Genomic DNA, 16,256 nt, shown 5'->3' on the forward strand with positions numbered 1-16,256 from the left:
CTATTTGGAAAAAAAAAAAAAAAAATTTATAGTCCAAATACCTTTTAAAAAAATCTTTCTCTCAATTCTTTATTAGTTCTTAACACCACACTGACAACCTCCCATGCGATATCCTGATTTTTCTCAAGAAAAATTAGAATTAAAGAGAATAAAACCAGAACTTACTCCCGGTATTAAATACAAGCTTTCTAAATTCAGATTGGGATGACCCTGTCATTTACGTTTTCCCCAGACAACAAGAGGGGTTTATTCCTGGACAAGGAGCACGGGATTTGGCACTAATCGTACTTGCAAGTGTGACATTTTAGCCAGAAAAAAAAAGTCAAAGAGCCAAATCCTCAGCTGGTGAATACGCCCAGGCCTCCATTCATTTCCTCTGAGTTGAGACAATTTACACAAACCGAGAATCTAAACTCATAATTTTGAATTTTGACCATAACTGCAACAGTTCACATTTACTGTGCAGCCTGAGCCAGTGCCCACTGAGCCACCTGCGAGGCTTAATTTGATTTTAATAAGAGTTCGATTAAAGCCCTAGAAGGGTTTACAATACAGTTTGGGGTTTCTTTTTAAACAGCTATGACTTCAATAAACATTGGATAATGCGCTCTAAAAACAAAAGATCTCGCTCAGGGCCATATCCATGACATATGAAGGCTAGACAAGACATTTCAAAATAAATGATCTTTTGGGGAAAAAAAATTAACTCTAAGAAATGCAACTGATTCATGCTCATCATCTCCAAAGTCGACAGAAGGTCCCCACTATACCATCCCCGAACTCCTGGCTGAGAGCACTTCGGAGAATTCAGAAGCAAAGCCAGCAGATTTTCATAAAGCTACAGAATTGAAATCGTAAGTCAGGGAGCAAATGCTCCTTTACCCATAATATTTTCAGTGCAGATAAAATGCCAGCGTAAACCAGAATAAAACATGGTGAGATGCGACCATCTCCCCCTTAACTAAGTGACAGATAGCGGTAAATTAACAAGTGATGTTTATTAGTTTAATATTCAAATATGGTGAACAGAATCAAAAGACTGCTCCATATAAATGAGTGATTTTGAAACCCCTGAAATTACAATGCCGACTCGGCGAAGTGAAGTGCATTTGAACCCTACCTCTCCTCTGCCATGGCCTCGCGCATCCCAGCCAGAACGAACTCTTCCCCGGCTGCAACGCCCAGGCACACGCGTTTCCCTCCTCTCCCCGCGGCGCCAGGCGCTCCGGTGAGGAGAACTGGCCCAGCTCCACTGGAATAAAAAGCCTGAGGATAATTTACACCGAGCACACGCCCGGCCCTTCCAAACGAATTTCCCCTGGAACCTGTTTCTGCAACCGTCAGCTCAGCAAAATCCCATTTCACAGTAGTTTTGCTTGATTCAAGGTTGCAGAATTTGGCCTGTCCTCGTTTTTGGGTCCTCTTGATTTGATGCCATATGCTGAAGTGCTAAGCAGGACTTGGCAGGGGCTCTCCCCTCCCCCAGCATCTTTTGTTTGGTATAGACATTAGGAAATAAATTAACGAGTTACGCGTGCTTTTCTTTACAGCAAAAAAGAAGGAAAAAAGTTTTCCAGTTAAGTTTCTGAATCATGAACCAGCAAAGATTTATAATGAAAAATTTATATGCAAACCTCTGCAGCGTACTGCGTTTAAGTCAACCCCGTTATATAAAGACCCTTGCCTTAAAAGATGAAGCCAAATGCAAAAAAAACCCTAATTGTAACCAGAGCAAAAATCGGACTGAATACAGCAGCGGCCACTGCTCATTACTAAGGTGTCCCACGGACAGCTGTGAAAATCAGAAATCGCCCCCCCACGGCTCTAAAATTTTAATTCTTGTATGTAGTGAATGGAGGAATACCCCAAATACAGCCAGCTCAGCCCCTGCGAAATATTTCCCGGCTTTAAAGTTATTTCTTCAAGTGTAAAAGAAGATCTACTCGATCTGGAGAAACTCTACACCCCCTCCCAATTCCATCCCCCCGCTGCAGAAGCACGAACAGCCTGCGAGACCAGAAATCTTTACCGACAAAGTTTATCTTCTGAGTTTTCAGTCACACTTTTTACTTTAATTTTTAAATATCCCATAACCATATTTTTTTTTTCAGTTTGTATTCCTGAAGGGCCAGGTTTGTGAAGAACTTAGAGCAGAACTCATATAGATAAATAACCTGGAAACCATTCTTGTCCCCCAAAGATTTAGATTAATTTGGATACAGCTTTGACAAACATTAAATCTCTTCTTTAATGATGTTCCTCAAACAAAACAGTTAGCAAAATATCTGAATTTCCTTGTATAATGTCACATTTTAATGTAAACATCAAATAATGTACCAAAAGTTTTACCGGAAAAAAAAAAAAAAATTAAAGCGGCACAATTCTTTATACCACTGGAGAAGGGGGGAGGAAAAAGCCAGATTACAAACATTTACACATGCATAGTGGAAAAAAAAATTAAACAAACAAACAAAAAAGTATTTTACTAAATTCACGCATTTTTTTTTAAAATAGTTATTAAATCTACTAAGCACCAACATACCTAAAAATTTATTTTCAGCTTCATGATTCATTTAAAAAACCTATCAAATTAACTTTTCAAACAAGCTTATATTACTAGCTTGTCCAAAAATAAAATGTAGAGGTTTTTTTGTGGGTTTTTTTTTGTTTTGTTTTGTTTTTTTTTTCTTTTTTATTGTTATGGTTTTTTTTGGTTTGTTTTTTTTTTTTTTTTTTTTTTTTTTAAAGTATACCAATACTTTTTATCTGAATGTTTCCAAACAATGGCATAGGTGTCTGCAAAGAATGCCTTTACTTTACCCTACAGTGGATGGAAAATACAATACCACATCATACAGAATCTAAAACTATAAAAGTCTGAGAATGCAGCATCCCTTCACAAAAAAGCTGATAAAACTGAAAGTATTTAGAAGATGCTGCACCTTTATTTAAAAAAAAAAAAAAATTAAATGAATTTAAGCAGAAATAACATACATTTTTACATTAACTGGCCATTTCTGGTACAGAAACCCAGCATAGTATGCTAATGTTATTGAATAAATGTAAATGCTACTTACAATCTTCTTAAATACAATTTAGACAAACTTTTTTTTTTCTTTTTTTCCTTTTTTCTTTTTTTTTTTTTACCTTTTTTTAAAGTTGTACAGGTAACCTCTCAGCTGCTAGTTTAACGCAACATATCATTAACATTACACAAATTAAAAAATAATGTGTGTGTGTTTTCCTACAGAAAAGCTTCCAAAAGAACCGACCCACATCAAAAAAATGCAAAATAATGGAATATAATTAAAAAATTAGTTGCAAGTCTAGCAGCAAAGCAATTAAGTGAGGATATATTTACTAATATAAACAAAGGGAATATTTGCAACTACAGGTGAAGCCCCAACTACCTTAGATCTACTGACACAAATAAAAATTAAATTCTCTCTAAAAAAAATAATCTGGTTATTTAAAATAGGAGTAAAAGCCATTGCTACCTGATGAACTACCTAGGCTAAGTTCCTGAAACAAAGACAAAGGGTCGCTATTCTTTTTTGTCTGCTCAGGAGGAGGTTTGGGCTTTGGCGGAGCCCGCAGAGCACTTGCGTAGGACATGACGGGCTTGTTCCCCCCCGCGTTCTGCTGGCTGGTGCTGTTGGACTCCACGATCTGCTTGTTGGGCATGAGAGGTGGGAACTGGCCCAGGTGTTGGAGCACGCTGTAGTTGAAGGAATTGGAGAGCTGGATGTTTTCGGCCTTCAGGTGTTCCTCTGGGGGCTTGACCGTCTTCGGAGGAGCTGCGAAAGGAGGAACCAGACTTTGTCTAAATGAAGAGCTCCGACTAAGGAAATCTATTACAGCAACCCCAAACAAGCACCGAGGGGCACTGAAACCACCTCTCCTGGTAGCCGCCACCACCAATTTTCCGTATTTAGTCACTCTGGGTCCTAGGAGATTTCTTATTATTCTACCTAGCTTCACTCCCAACCATTGGATCTTGCATTACCCTTGTCCGCAATGCCGAGCAGCCTGACATTATTAAACGTCTTCTCCACGTCCGCCTGCCTACAGAGTTCCTAACACCGAACCTGTGATCCTGCCCAGCCGGCTCTAGCAGAGCGCTGGAGGTAAACTGCTTCAGAACGGGATATAGTCTAAACACTTTATCCACTGAGACAGCACAAAGAGTATTTCACTCTTCTTGCTTTATAGCTTAATAGGCTAAAATTAAAATTTACAGCACCGTATGTAATTCACTCTCAAACAGCAATTCAGAGTCCTGAATGCCAACCAACTCATTATCGATATTTTAGTCTGAATGCATTCCTGCTAATTGATACGTTCTTGCTCCACATTTAACAACTCCTGTAACTGTCAGAAAAAATGGTGCTTTAAACCATGGGTATAAAACTGCTTTCAAGTGAATTTCCTGAATCCTAATGAGGCATCTTACTTTTGGCTGCAGAATTCTGCTCTTACACAGCTAGAGAAACTCGACACTGAAATGCAGGTATACGTTCTATCTAAAATAGCCTAGGACCTGGGCAACAGAAAAATGGAAAGAACATAAGCAAAACAGTTTTGCTAGGGTTGCTACGATTAAAAAAAGAAAACCAGAACACAAGCAAAAAAACGTCCCCAAAATAACCACAGCACTCAACAGAAGGCAAGTAACGACAAGCAGGGCCACAGGTGAAAGCTACATGTGGCAGAAGCGTCTAACAGAAGAAAAAATATGAAATAAACATCTTGAATACGAACTTAAATCGTTTTCTTTCTATCAACATAAAAAGCAATGCAAATCAAGCTCTCAAATTGCAATTTTGGAAAGTGCCTGCATATAACAAGACAATTCACAGCAGCTCTCCCTGCACTCCATAAATCCACGTGGATTTAACCCAATCCTTGTGCCGCAGCCGTTTCTGTACTGGAAACACAAGCCTTTGAACGGTCTGGAGTCGTGATCGCTCACTCTCAGGCAACAAATACACAGGACTAGTTCACAGCATCTCATTCTCATGGGGTTTTATTTCATGGATAAAAATCAATAGTAACCAGAAACGCTGAAGTTACTGGTCATTAACCCTTAGCACTATAAAACACATTTGGGCTTTAAATATGATCATCATGGCCAGCGAGCTGTAAACGCGGAAAAGCACAGCGCCCATAAAGATGGGGATTTGTTTGCACGAACTATTAGATGCAGGGTAACGTTGCATATACATTTATTTACAAAACAGAAACCATGCTTAACTACAATAACAAATATTTTCATAGCAAGTGCAGATACTAGTCAAAACTTGCCCCTTCCGTTTGGGAGTTATTATTTGACAGCAGATGTGTGGATATGGTACTTTTCACACACACACCTTTCCTCTGAGGATTTTACTCACAAAGGTGCTCTCAACCTTTACAATAACGTAAGGAAATGTGGTACCAGCTGATCCCACCGTCGTCTCGCCAGGGTGCTGAGCTCCCGGCAGATAACGCCCGAGCCCAGAGAGCCACCGCAGAGACGGGTGCCACTCCTGATGACACACTGTCCTGCACTCAGCTCCTTCATTTTCAGTCAAAATATAAAAAGATTGAAGGAGGTGCCCTGAACTCGAAGCTTTGAACTAAGTACAAAAGATGCTGCCATAAATATGGTTTTGTAAAATAACATTTTCACACTTTGGAAATGAAAATGCACATTAGGAACTTAACTCTTGAGCGCTGTCACTGATACAAACAGCTTTTCTTCTATTCAGTCTACACTGCATGTTTCTACTTCACAATTACTATACTATGAAATTACAAGATGTTTTAAGTTTATAAATTTGACCAAAAGCAATTAGATCTTTTAAGGGCAATAAAACCAACTTATAAATAAGTTTTCACATTATTAAGTGTTTTTAATACACTGGAAGAGTTTTCATATGTTTATTAATTCTATTTTTAATTATCATTGAAGCCTTTCAAGCAAAATCATGGAGAAGAAACTGTACTATCGCGGTAATTTTGGTTTTTTACAAACATTAAAAATATGGAGAACATAAGAATAGCTGCACTGCTCCAACCCTCTACTTGCAGCTTTTTCTAATCACTGAAAAGCTAATTGAGTTTCTCTCTGCTAAACCAATCAGCACTGCTGCTACCACCAGGGACGCCAGGGTCCAGTGTGATTCCTCCACGGCGAGAGTTTAAACTTCATCATTACTTTGATGAAGTACCAGAATTTACAAGGAAATACACTGAAATTAGTAATTCAAGTTTGTGTCATTCCTCGTCCAGACTGTAATATCAACAAGAAACATCACTGACTCTGGAAACAGATCATCTATCTTGCAAATAAATCCCGTTAGTAACCTTAGCTCCTTCTGGCACAAACTCAGTTGCGCTTGAAACCACTGTAAGAGTATGCGTGGGTTTACTAGAATTTTTGTGACAAGACTAAGAAGCAGTATTGCTTTTTGTAGATGGAGAATACTCAACAGTTTCTTCTTTAGACATCAGCAATGTTCTGGGATGTTAAAAAGAATGCAAATGAAAATAGGATTACTCTAAGAAAACCTTTAACTACTAAAACAATGAATACTTCAAAAATCTTTGCTTAAATTAGTTGGGATTTGAAGAGATGGCAGGAAACATCTGTGAAAAAAAAAAGAAAAGAAAAAAAAAAAACACAAACAAAAAATGAAAAACCAACCAATCCTTTCATTCAGACTTGCTCACTCCAGCCTAAATAGTCTACTTACCGGAGCAGAGAGAAGCAGAGAAGCAAAGATCAAGTCTGTACGTACCTAACAGCTCCCGGGGTGGAACTGCTCTGGTGGCTCCGTTGCATGGAATGTTTGGGTACGGGGCAGATGAGGAGGAGTTTACCCACAACTCAGGTGATGAGTAGTTGAAAGATGACTGGTTACTGTGGTCCTGAAGCTCTTTACACTGACCAAGACTGTCTTGAGGAGTGCTTAATTCTTCAGAACAAGCCTGGACTGAACTAGAGGAAATTCGTCTTTGGTACAACGGCCTGCCTGGTCCTCTTGGTTCATACTGTGAATAGCAAAACAAAACAAAAAAAAGGCCTTTTGCTCCTTTTATTCAACTACATGTATCAAATATCATTTTTCCAGCCAACTTCTTTCTCTGCAATGTCTTACGGAAAAAAAAAGAAAAAAATTCCCTTGTATTTAGAAAAAAGATCTAATACATTTCAAGTTATATGTTGTATATTGCAGTCACTGATAACGTATTTTAATCGCACAAAACAGACACAGAATTTTAAAGGAAGTGCAAAGAGCATCAGCTGAGATTCCTTAATTCTTATCAGCCTTTACATATCTCACTCCTATGTGGGAGACATATCAAACAGCGAGGAGGAAGATACCCAGCATTTACAAAGGAAGCAAAGGAAGCACAGCACCATAAATGAGCAAGAGAAAATGTTCAATCACAATAAAGAGAGGAAAAAATGCCTCTCAGTTTCCAAAGGAAAAATGAGTGCCTTGTATTGCAGGACTTGGGGAAGCACGATCCAGTTGTATACTGGATTTTGTGTACGTATGAGGAGTGTGTGCCCTCAGGAGAAATAGTGCACAGAATTTTATCTGAAGCCACAGAAATTACTTGCTTCCATAAACCCTGTAGATCATGCAGATGAAGACGGCAGGAGCTCCATTAATGAACCTGTTGGCTTCAAGAGTTCAGATTTAAGGACTCTCTAAACTTTCTTAAGATTCAAAGCAAGTCTGTTGCATTACAGTTTATTTTTATAAATCAACACAGTATTGGCTCCCTTCTGCACTGCACTGACTAACAAGGGCACAAATAACAGAAAAGTCATAGATGTAAATCTGTACTTGGTAAAGGGAAAAAGTAAACATCCTAGTGAAATGTCACAAAAATATAGCTAAATAAACATCAAATAACTTGCTTGCAATGCCCCAATATCATTATTATATCATCCACAAAAAACAGACAGGGAAAAAAAGCGCATGAAAGAAAACTGTAATATCTCATTACAGCCGCCACACTACTATGATATATCAAGAGAACAGCACTTAGATATCCTGTCACCCTACTCTCTTGAGGATATTCTTCTGTAACAAAAAAAAAACAAATTCAGAAGTTACTGCCTGAATCACACCCAACAAGTATACTTTATTGAGTTTAACAGGCAATTTGGTATGTAATGAGGAAGTTACCAAAGTTCTGGACACTTGCAAGTACAGGACCAGACAGAAGAACCTACGTATTCCCTTTGATATGCAGTTCAAATCTGGTTTGACTAAACACATGCAAAAGCTTTCAAGTATCAAGTCAATCAACAGTTCTCTACATATCGATTGAGAAAACAGTTCAGTAAGGATACCAGAAGTCATGACATCCCCCCGATATCTGTCTTATACGAGGGATCTCTGTTAAAAATACACATAAAAATGAATTTTTATTTCTTTGTGTATTCAGTCCTACCTACCAGCTGAACTAGCAGTCTTGGAAACTTTACAAGCAAGTCTCTGTCTTGTAACACTTCTACTGCATTTGGCATTTCTGTCACACATTTCGAAAGGAAGAAGAAATAAGAACTAAAACGAATTTGCACTAATTACATAAAGGCTCACTCTATTTGTCTTCAGATAGCAGGAGCTGTCACAAACTCTATAGGATTATTTATTAGTTTATTAATGCTGAAAAGTCATTGTTCCTATGTCCCGCTGTACTGACCGCATTAACTGTTGTCACGAAGCATTAGACTTTATACAAGGTGGTATGTCCTAATGGACTGAGACGTAGAATTTCTAAATGTCTATAAAACCTTACTACAGCTCTAGCTGGGCCTGAGGACGCCATTAACCTCTCTGGATCCGTGTAAGACAGAAATTTGTAAAATGCACTGGAATGCCATTTTAGTTATTGTGCTCGGGCACATAATCAAAATATTTTGAGAAGTCAAAAGACAAAGTATGTATTACGTGGGATAGTGACGAGCAGGGACACCCCCACAGCTTCTGTAAAAACCTTGACAAAAATGCATCCCAGAACGAGCCATTTAAGTACAAATATTGGATTACATGCAGTCAGTGCAAGACTATCCAAGAATATTAAGTCTGACATTCCTGGAATACAACCTGGCTCCAGCATACTCCGCGTCTACGTATCATACACTCCTTAGCGCTCCGGATTCCAACAGGGATTAAAAACTCCCGTTCAGAACGTGACCTGTCCTGGCTGTATGAGCTTGCATAGTCTGCATCCCATCACTCACCCCTCGGAGCCCAGAACAAAAAGAGATCAAGAGGGACAGAGCCAGCTCTGGGGTGGCAGGGTTTGTGCTGGAGCCAGATCCACAAAGCACAGCTGGACACCTCTGCACTGACTTCCCCCCAAAATACTCAGCATGGCTTTTACACAGAACCAGCTCAGGTCAGGTGGGATTTATTAAATCAGGTTTTGTACCACGTTGAAACATCTGCACTGCTACGGTCTCCAGTTCATATGAAAAGTAACTCAACCGTGTTCACGGTTTAAGACTGAGCCAACTGGCTGGCTGATTCAAGATGACTTTCCAGAGAGACATTTCAAGAGTTTTCACCTGGGGTAGGTAAATGACACGCAGATAACAGAGCAACGATTGCAAAAAAACTATGAGTAACATTCAAATAGCCAAGACCTCCAGTTTAGTAGAGAAAATGTCATACCTGCAGTGATGATACCCACGAATACGCACAGGGCGAACAGAGAAGACGTAGAGAAAATTTCTACCTCACAGAAATTCCCAGTGTGAGCTTTTGATATGTGAGGTATTTTTCATTCATTACCACTTTTGAATATAATTTGATATTAAAATGACAGGACAATTGCATACGCAGAGAAAAATGCCTACCTCTTCTAGGCTGTGGAGCGAAGAAGCAGATACTGCTCGAGATGCGAGTGGATGAAATGGCTCCTGACCGACTGCATGCTGATGATTCGGTATTTGTATAAAAGGGTTTTGTTGCGACCTATGGGGCAATGGAGGTATACCGTAATGAAAGCCCTGCCCCATAAGGTGATTCTGCTGTAGGTTAGCATAAGTCCACGATCCATCAGGCTGCAGGTATTTCAAGGGAGATGGGGTTATATGTTCAGATGGCATCGAGAAAGGGGGATTGTATATTTGGGGTAAATGCTGCTGAAATGCTGGGTTACTGGGTATTTCAATGTCTCTGTTGTTTTCAGCGAAGTTAGGAAAGTGACCGCTGTGGTTAGAGTTGCAGGAAGGAGAAGGGAGTGCTGGTGGGCTTCTGGGCTGAACTTGTCTGTATTGCAACAGTCTTGACTGAGGGGGTGGCATTTCAGCTAAGTCCCGACTTTCACTTTGATCACGGTGTGACAGTTCTCTCAGCAAATCCTGGAACCTGTATTGACAGAACAAATATATCAAGAAAAAGAAAAAATGTTTTGCTGAAATCCCACTCTTTTTGAGGTGGAGAAAACTCAAAGCGCAAAACACTGAATTTAAATATACTCATCTTCGCGCTTACTGACCCTAACTTCAAAGGATATGACTGTGAGCAATCAGAAATTAGGCACAAGAGGATTAACTGGATGAAATACCTACCTGAATTATCTCAAAGTTTTAATAACTCTTGAGATTTCCTTTTCAGTCACAAGAATCAATTTTTTGTTATCTCTTAAGAGACAACTAAGGCAAGGATTTCCTGCTTTATTATACAAAGTAGTTAAAGAAATTTTAACCCCTTAAAAAGCAAAAAAACCCAGAACAACCAGGGATTCCCCTCACTTGCACAATATACTTCCAAACTTCTTCAAAAGGTCAAGAACATTCAATTCAGCACTTCCCAGAGTCAGATAAGAGGGCATTTGGATGCTTTACTATGGCTATAACAAACCAGATGGAAAATAAAGCATAGTGGGAGATGACAGTAAACAGAGGCAATTTAAAAATCCAGCCTTTACAATATACATGATTAAAGCTGATGACCGCTGGAACCATTTTTCAGTTTATGTTCAACAGCTTCCTTTCTTGCCCCCTAATGCTCCATCTTAAATATAAGCATTTTTTTTAATCTGCTTTTAAAAGCAAAGGCTTTTTGAAACGGAAGAAAAGTTTAGGTTTTACTGGGGAGCAGTGCTTGGGGAGGGGGTTGTTTTGTTTCTTTTCAAGCACATAAATTTGAGACTGCCAATTCAATTTGAAGAATTTACAACTTAAATAGGCCTTAACTACACTCGGACACCTCTTTTATAAACCCAAGGTTGTTACTCTCTATCCATTCCTTATTCCGTAAACACAGCACTGAAAAGCTCCATAAAAGTATTTTTTCCACTGCAGCTTTACTACCCAATATACTAACAGAAGAAAGCATAACACATAATAAAAGCATAGTTGTAAGTCAGCCTGCCAACTGTTTCACCCTTCATAATAACAGCAGCGAAAAGCAATACCTTAAGTGTCTTGCACTTGATCACCGTGTTACAGACAGGTGCCCACTGCTCAGTTTTATACAAGCTCTGATGACTCAGTAAACAAATACCTTGAATATGTTGCCTCTGTTTCATCTTCTGTATTACTGGCAAGTTTCCAGTTTGCCCTAACTTGCTGCTGCTGATGCAATCCAATTGGTTGCTGAGGAAGATGTGGTAGATGAGGATGGTGATGGTGTTGATATGGAATAGTGCCTTGACTGAGATAGGCATTATGTTCATTCCATTGCTGTAACCTGGCTTGTTGTTGCTGCCTTATTGTTTCCAAAGCTACATTTCCATGCATGCGATCTATAAAAATAGTTTTAAGAAAAAATTTTATCTAATGCCCCTTTTTAAAGATCTTCACGTCAGAAAAAAAAGAATACTTTTTATACAGTATATTCCAGGCCCTATTATACACTAACTGCATTGCAGTGTATAACCTGGTTATTTAAATCATATGGAAAATCATATAAACATGAATCTTCTAATAAAGTGCTGAATATTCAAACATGCCTCAAGCAGCAAATTATGCTCAATGACATTACTTATGGAAACTAACCCAGCAATGACCCAATTCAGAGCAATATGCCTGAAAAGGTAAATACCTCCCTTCATTTTCACTTCAATGTAGTTATAATTGCACACTCTGAATTTAAATGAAGAAAAGTCACCTACCTAAAGTGTCCCCTAAGGGCATTCCTGATGGATTCTCTTCAATGAAGTTGTTCAAGTGGGTTGGCAGAACAGGGTTGTGCTGTGCAATAGGCCTCAAAGGATTATTGACTTCTTGTAACATAGGTGGGGGGTGTTCTGAAATCACAGCATCTACAGCAGGAGAATGCGGTCGGTGGGGAATTGGATTATTAAAAAAAGACTGGCTGGGGCCTGCCGGGTAAGCAGGGGAAAGCTGCGAAGGTGGTGGAGGCTGCTGATTCAAATGGTTATGCTGCTGAACTACCTGGCTTTGCTGGGGTGGCATTTGGTTTTGTTGTTCGGGCAAATGATTTTGTTGTTGACTTAAAAGGTTTTGCTGCTGTTGCAGAGGATATGGCTGCCTTGGTAGCTGTGACAGGTGCTGGAAGTGGCGGTTGGGAACTGCGTACTGGGAGTGGGGTGGGGTGAGATGGAGATTCAGCTGCCTGGGGTTAAGATTATCTTTGCGATGAAATTTAGCGTTAGGATAACCAACGCCGGAACGTGACTCTGGGCTTCTATTCTGAGAATGTGCTTCTAAGTCAACCTAGAAAAAGAAAATGAAAAACTCTGAAAAATCACATAAAAAAACCTACACAAAAAACATGTCAGTAACGAATAAATTCATTAAAAGAGAGAATATTAAAAAACAAACAAGAAAACCCACCCACACACCCAAACAAGACAAACCCACCTGCTTGGATTCCAGAGGTTTCTTCTCAGGTGTTCGAATTTTACTGATTTCAGGTCCAGCAGTGTTTTCACTTTTACCTAAAAGAGGTAATAAGTTTCAATAGAAAAATTATTATTTATTGGGGTTTTTTCCCCCCAAGACGCAGAAAATTTAGACTTAATAGTATAGCACTTACAGCATCATAGACATTTAATATAATTTACCCAGATAATACTTCTCCTTTAAACTCTGCACTTTGTTCATCAATCATCACTAAGTAGTTCTTCCAACTTAATTGCAAATAACATCAGCAGTAGTTACCACTGGACTGCAGAACAGAGACAGACCAATTTTACAACACACACACATCCCAACTTTGTTTACTTTCTCCTCTGAATCTCTCAATATCGTACTTATTCTATCTGTAATGGCAAATGACAGGTTATTTCCCCAGCTCTGTAGATCCCTCGATGTCGCTTAAAAGAGACACAGAAGAAAATTCTTTCCGCAATACCCTATTTAAAGTACACACTCCCTTAAAACAAAATTAATCTGCAATGCAATTTCAACAACTAACCATTTCGACTTTGTTCGTGTTGCTCCTTGTCCTGATGCTGAAGCTGCTGCTGCTGTCCTAGGCTAACTGGCGAGTGATGTCCCAGGCCATAAGGAATAGGAGACCCACGCCCATGTGCCTGTAACAGGTTCATATTATATGCCATAGCTGCTTGATGAGTAATGATTCGAGGGTCAACTGCAAACCTACCCTGATACCCCGTCCATGGTACCTACGTAATTTAAGAAAAAAAAAAAAAAAAGGGAAAAAGATGCAATCACATTAAAGGAAGTACAGTAACGAGCACACTGATATTCGGTCAGTAACAAGCAGTTTTCCACGCGTTGGATGACCTGACACGCTAACACACAACTGCCGGTGGTGCTGGGAAGGGAGAGCAATACGGGCAGGCTTAGCAGCAAGGGGCAGAGAGCAGAGATTTTGAAGGACTACCCTGGGGAAAAAAAAAATTGTATCAAAACCAGTTCTTCTCTCAGTGGTTTAAAAATGCGGAGAGAAAAGACTGATTGACAAAACGTATTTTAATAAACTTTATATTAATCTCTTCTCTAAATAATAGAAGTGGGTGAAGTTCAAGAAAATAAAAAGCCCTTTCTCTTGGTAGTTAAAAGAGGCATTAGGCTACGTCTTAACGGGGAAACAGAGAGAGAACCCTCTAACCTGAGGAATTCGGTATGGTCCTTTTACCACCTAGCATTGTGATCTCGTCACACAGAAGGAGCGGGCACACCGCACCTCTGCGCCACAAGACGCTTAGTGAAGTAAGAGGACTACTGGCGGAATCAAGAGACTATCGATATGTTAAGAATGACAGGGCCACTCCAAAGTGTCTATGCTACATGACGCATGCATTGCAGATCATCTTCCTAAATATTGGCAGTAAAATCCACCTCCTGAAAGCGTGTAAAAGAGTCAGGAATTTTTACGTTTTAAATTTTATTCCTAAAAGGAATGCAAAGGAAGACAGCTCTGTATCAAATTAGTTCAATCTCATCCCGTAGGGAATTTATTAAAAAGAGGAAAATGTATGAATAAGAGGAGAGTGCAGGGAAAGTAACCATCAACACTCGGGCTGACAAAGCATCCTTTACTGATGACAGCAGACAACCTCCTCGTGTTTTTACCTTGGATATGGAAACTACCTTAAACAAAGCAAAGAGATCATTTTATCTTACATGAACATAAACACGTTTCACTGCAGTCCCTACTTGTTTTAAGTGTAACAATTTCCATGTAATTCTTTTTTTAAATTAGTATTTGCCCTTGAAATGTGCACTTTGAACTTTAGCTTTAGGCTACTATCGCATCTGTACAATCTCAAATCATCTCCAACAAGCTTCTTTGCAAATGCAGCAGTATCGTTAGTACCTCAGTCTTCCCACTTAATTATTTTTAAAAATCCATCCTCAGGGAAGGTGCACTCAAAGTACTTACTTTTAATATGTTTCTTTTGATTGGAAATACATAAAAATATATTAACCTTGAAACAATAAGACAGAGCTTTTTAAATTATCTTGGTTTGATATTAATATAATGTGAGCAAGCATGACAAAGATACAGCTGCTGGCCTTCTCATTGCATTTAAATTTATCCATCAAACACAGATTTCTGGTGAGCTAGGAAAAAGGAAAATTCCTTGACTTCGCAAAGAAAACCAATCTATAGCTGCCAGCTGATCCAACACCTACAACTGAAACTAGAGTCTCTACGGCAAGTCCCCTATAGAGCATCCATTACCTAAACTCCAACAGAGGACTTATATAATTATTAAAACCCAAATGAACTACATGCCAATGTTTAGCATTACGAATAGAGTCAAACACATCTGCACGTGTGGGTTCCTTGTCCTTCACGTCTTCAGGAGTTGTGTACAACACATACGTGTTAATCCACAACATCACTTCTGTTACCTTGGTTCTTCCCGCCCTATTCTCCTGCTGGAATATCGGACTGTGGAGGTTAAAAATAAAGTAGCAACTGCTCCTTTAGTTTGTGTAAGTTTTGGTGAGAGAGTTTTATTTGTAATGCAAAATTCCAAACTTAAATGTTGCCTAAAAGACCCGATTAGGGATCTTCATTGTGTTCTTAAATGTCATTAAGGAAAAGGATTGGAGAGGAAACTGGTTTGCTATGAGGTTCTGGAAGGGGAAAACATCCCATTATGCTTATTTTTCTTATCACTTCACTTCAGACACCTTGCACTGCAGACATCCAAAGCTGGTAATTTAAACTGTATGAAGCCAATAAAGAGAAACAAGCTCTGTCTGAATCACCTATGTCTCTCCAATGATTAAGAACTGGACTAGGCAATTAATTCAGATGCAGGTATCTCAAGTCAGATGAGACAGATCCCACTGGTGTGCTTAAACCTAGAGCTGAGAAAATACACCAAATTACACGAACATGAAATTGCTTTTAGGCTGCCTGGAGGTATTTGTGGGAGCAGTGTTAAGTCCTCATGTTCTGGTGGTCCTCTGCACAGCCACTCCTAGAGCCAGCTAAGCCCGCATATTTGAAGCAAAGTGCTGAAAAAGCCTGCAAAATATTTACTGATTTTGGCGTTCATTTTTGTACATACAATAATTGGGGAGGGAGGGGGGTCTAAACAGAAAATGATTTCTTACAGGCAAAGGCACAGACATGACCATATTTCCTCCATAGACAGCAGGTACATAGAGAATACTTGTCCCAGTGTGTGGATCTATCCTTTGAACAGGACTCGGAGATTTCCCCAGATTGGGGTGAGGTCCCAGAGGAGGAGGGGGAGGAGTATATGCTCGGATAGGATTTCCAATTAAAACAGAAGGATTGGGCTGAACTGAAAAAAAAGAAAAAAAAAAAGATATATACAGACAAATA

The 16,256-nt window shown here is 39.3% G+C and overlaps 1 protein-coding gene across 4 annotated transcripts in view; it reads right to left on the minus strand.

The window, feature by feature from the left end:
* Window positions 1-2,232: 2,232 nt before the first annotated feature.
* Window positions 2,233-16,256, minus strand: part of HELZ (helicase with zinc finger) — an 89,810-nt gene continuing 75,786 nt past the window's right edge. For all 4 annotated transcript variants that reach the window (XM_074608168.1, XM_074608167.1, XM_074608170.1 and 1 more), the window contains 8 exons: window positions 16,022-16,215; window positions 13,398-13,608; window positions 12,842-12,918; window positions 12,130-12,694; window positions 11,520-11,760; window positions 9,866-10,379; window positions 6,783-7,035; window positions 2,233-3,797 (listed from right to left, as the gene is read on the minus strand). In XM_074608168.1, coding sequence (XP_074464269.1) covers window positions 3,466-3,797; window positions 6,783-7,035; window positions 9,866-10,379; window positions 11,520-11,760; window positions 12,130-12,694; window positions 12,842-12,918; window positions 13,398-13,608; window positions 16,022-16,215 — 2,387 coding nt within the window. In that variant the 3' untranslated portion in view covers window positions 2,233-3,465. The remainder of the gene's footprint in view (window positions 3,798-6,782; window positions 7,036-9,865; window positions 10,380-11,519; window positions 11,761-12,129; window positions 12,695-12,841; window positions 12,919-13,397; window positions 13,609-16,021; window positions 16,216-16,256) is intronic.

The sequence above is a fragment of the Larus michahellis genome, chromosome 14 (assembly GCF_964199755.1).
Source record: "Larus michahellis chromosome 14, bLarMic1.1, whole genome shotgun sequence".
Lineage (NCBI taxonomy): Eukaryota > Metazoa > Chordata > Aves > Charadriiformes > Laridae > Larus > Larus michahellis.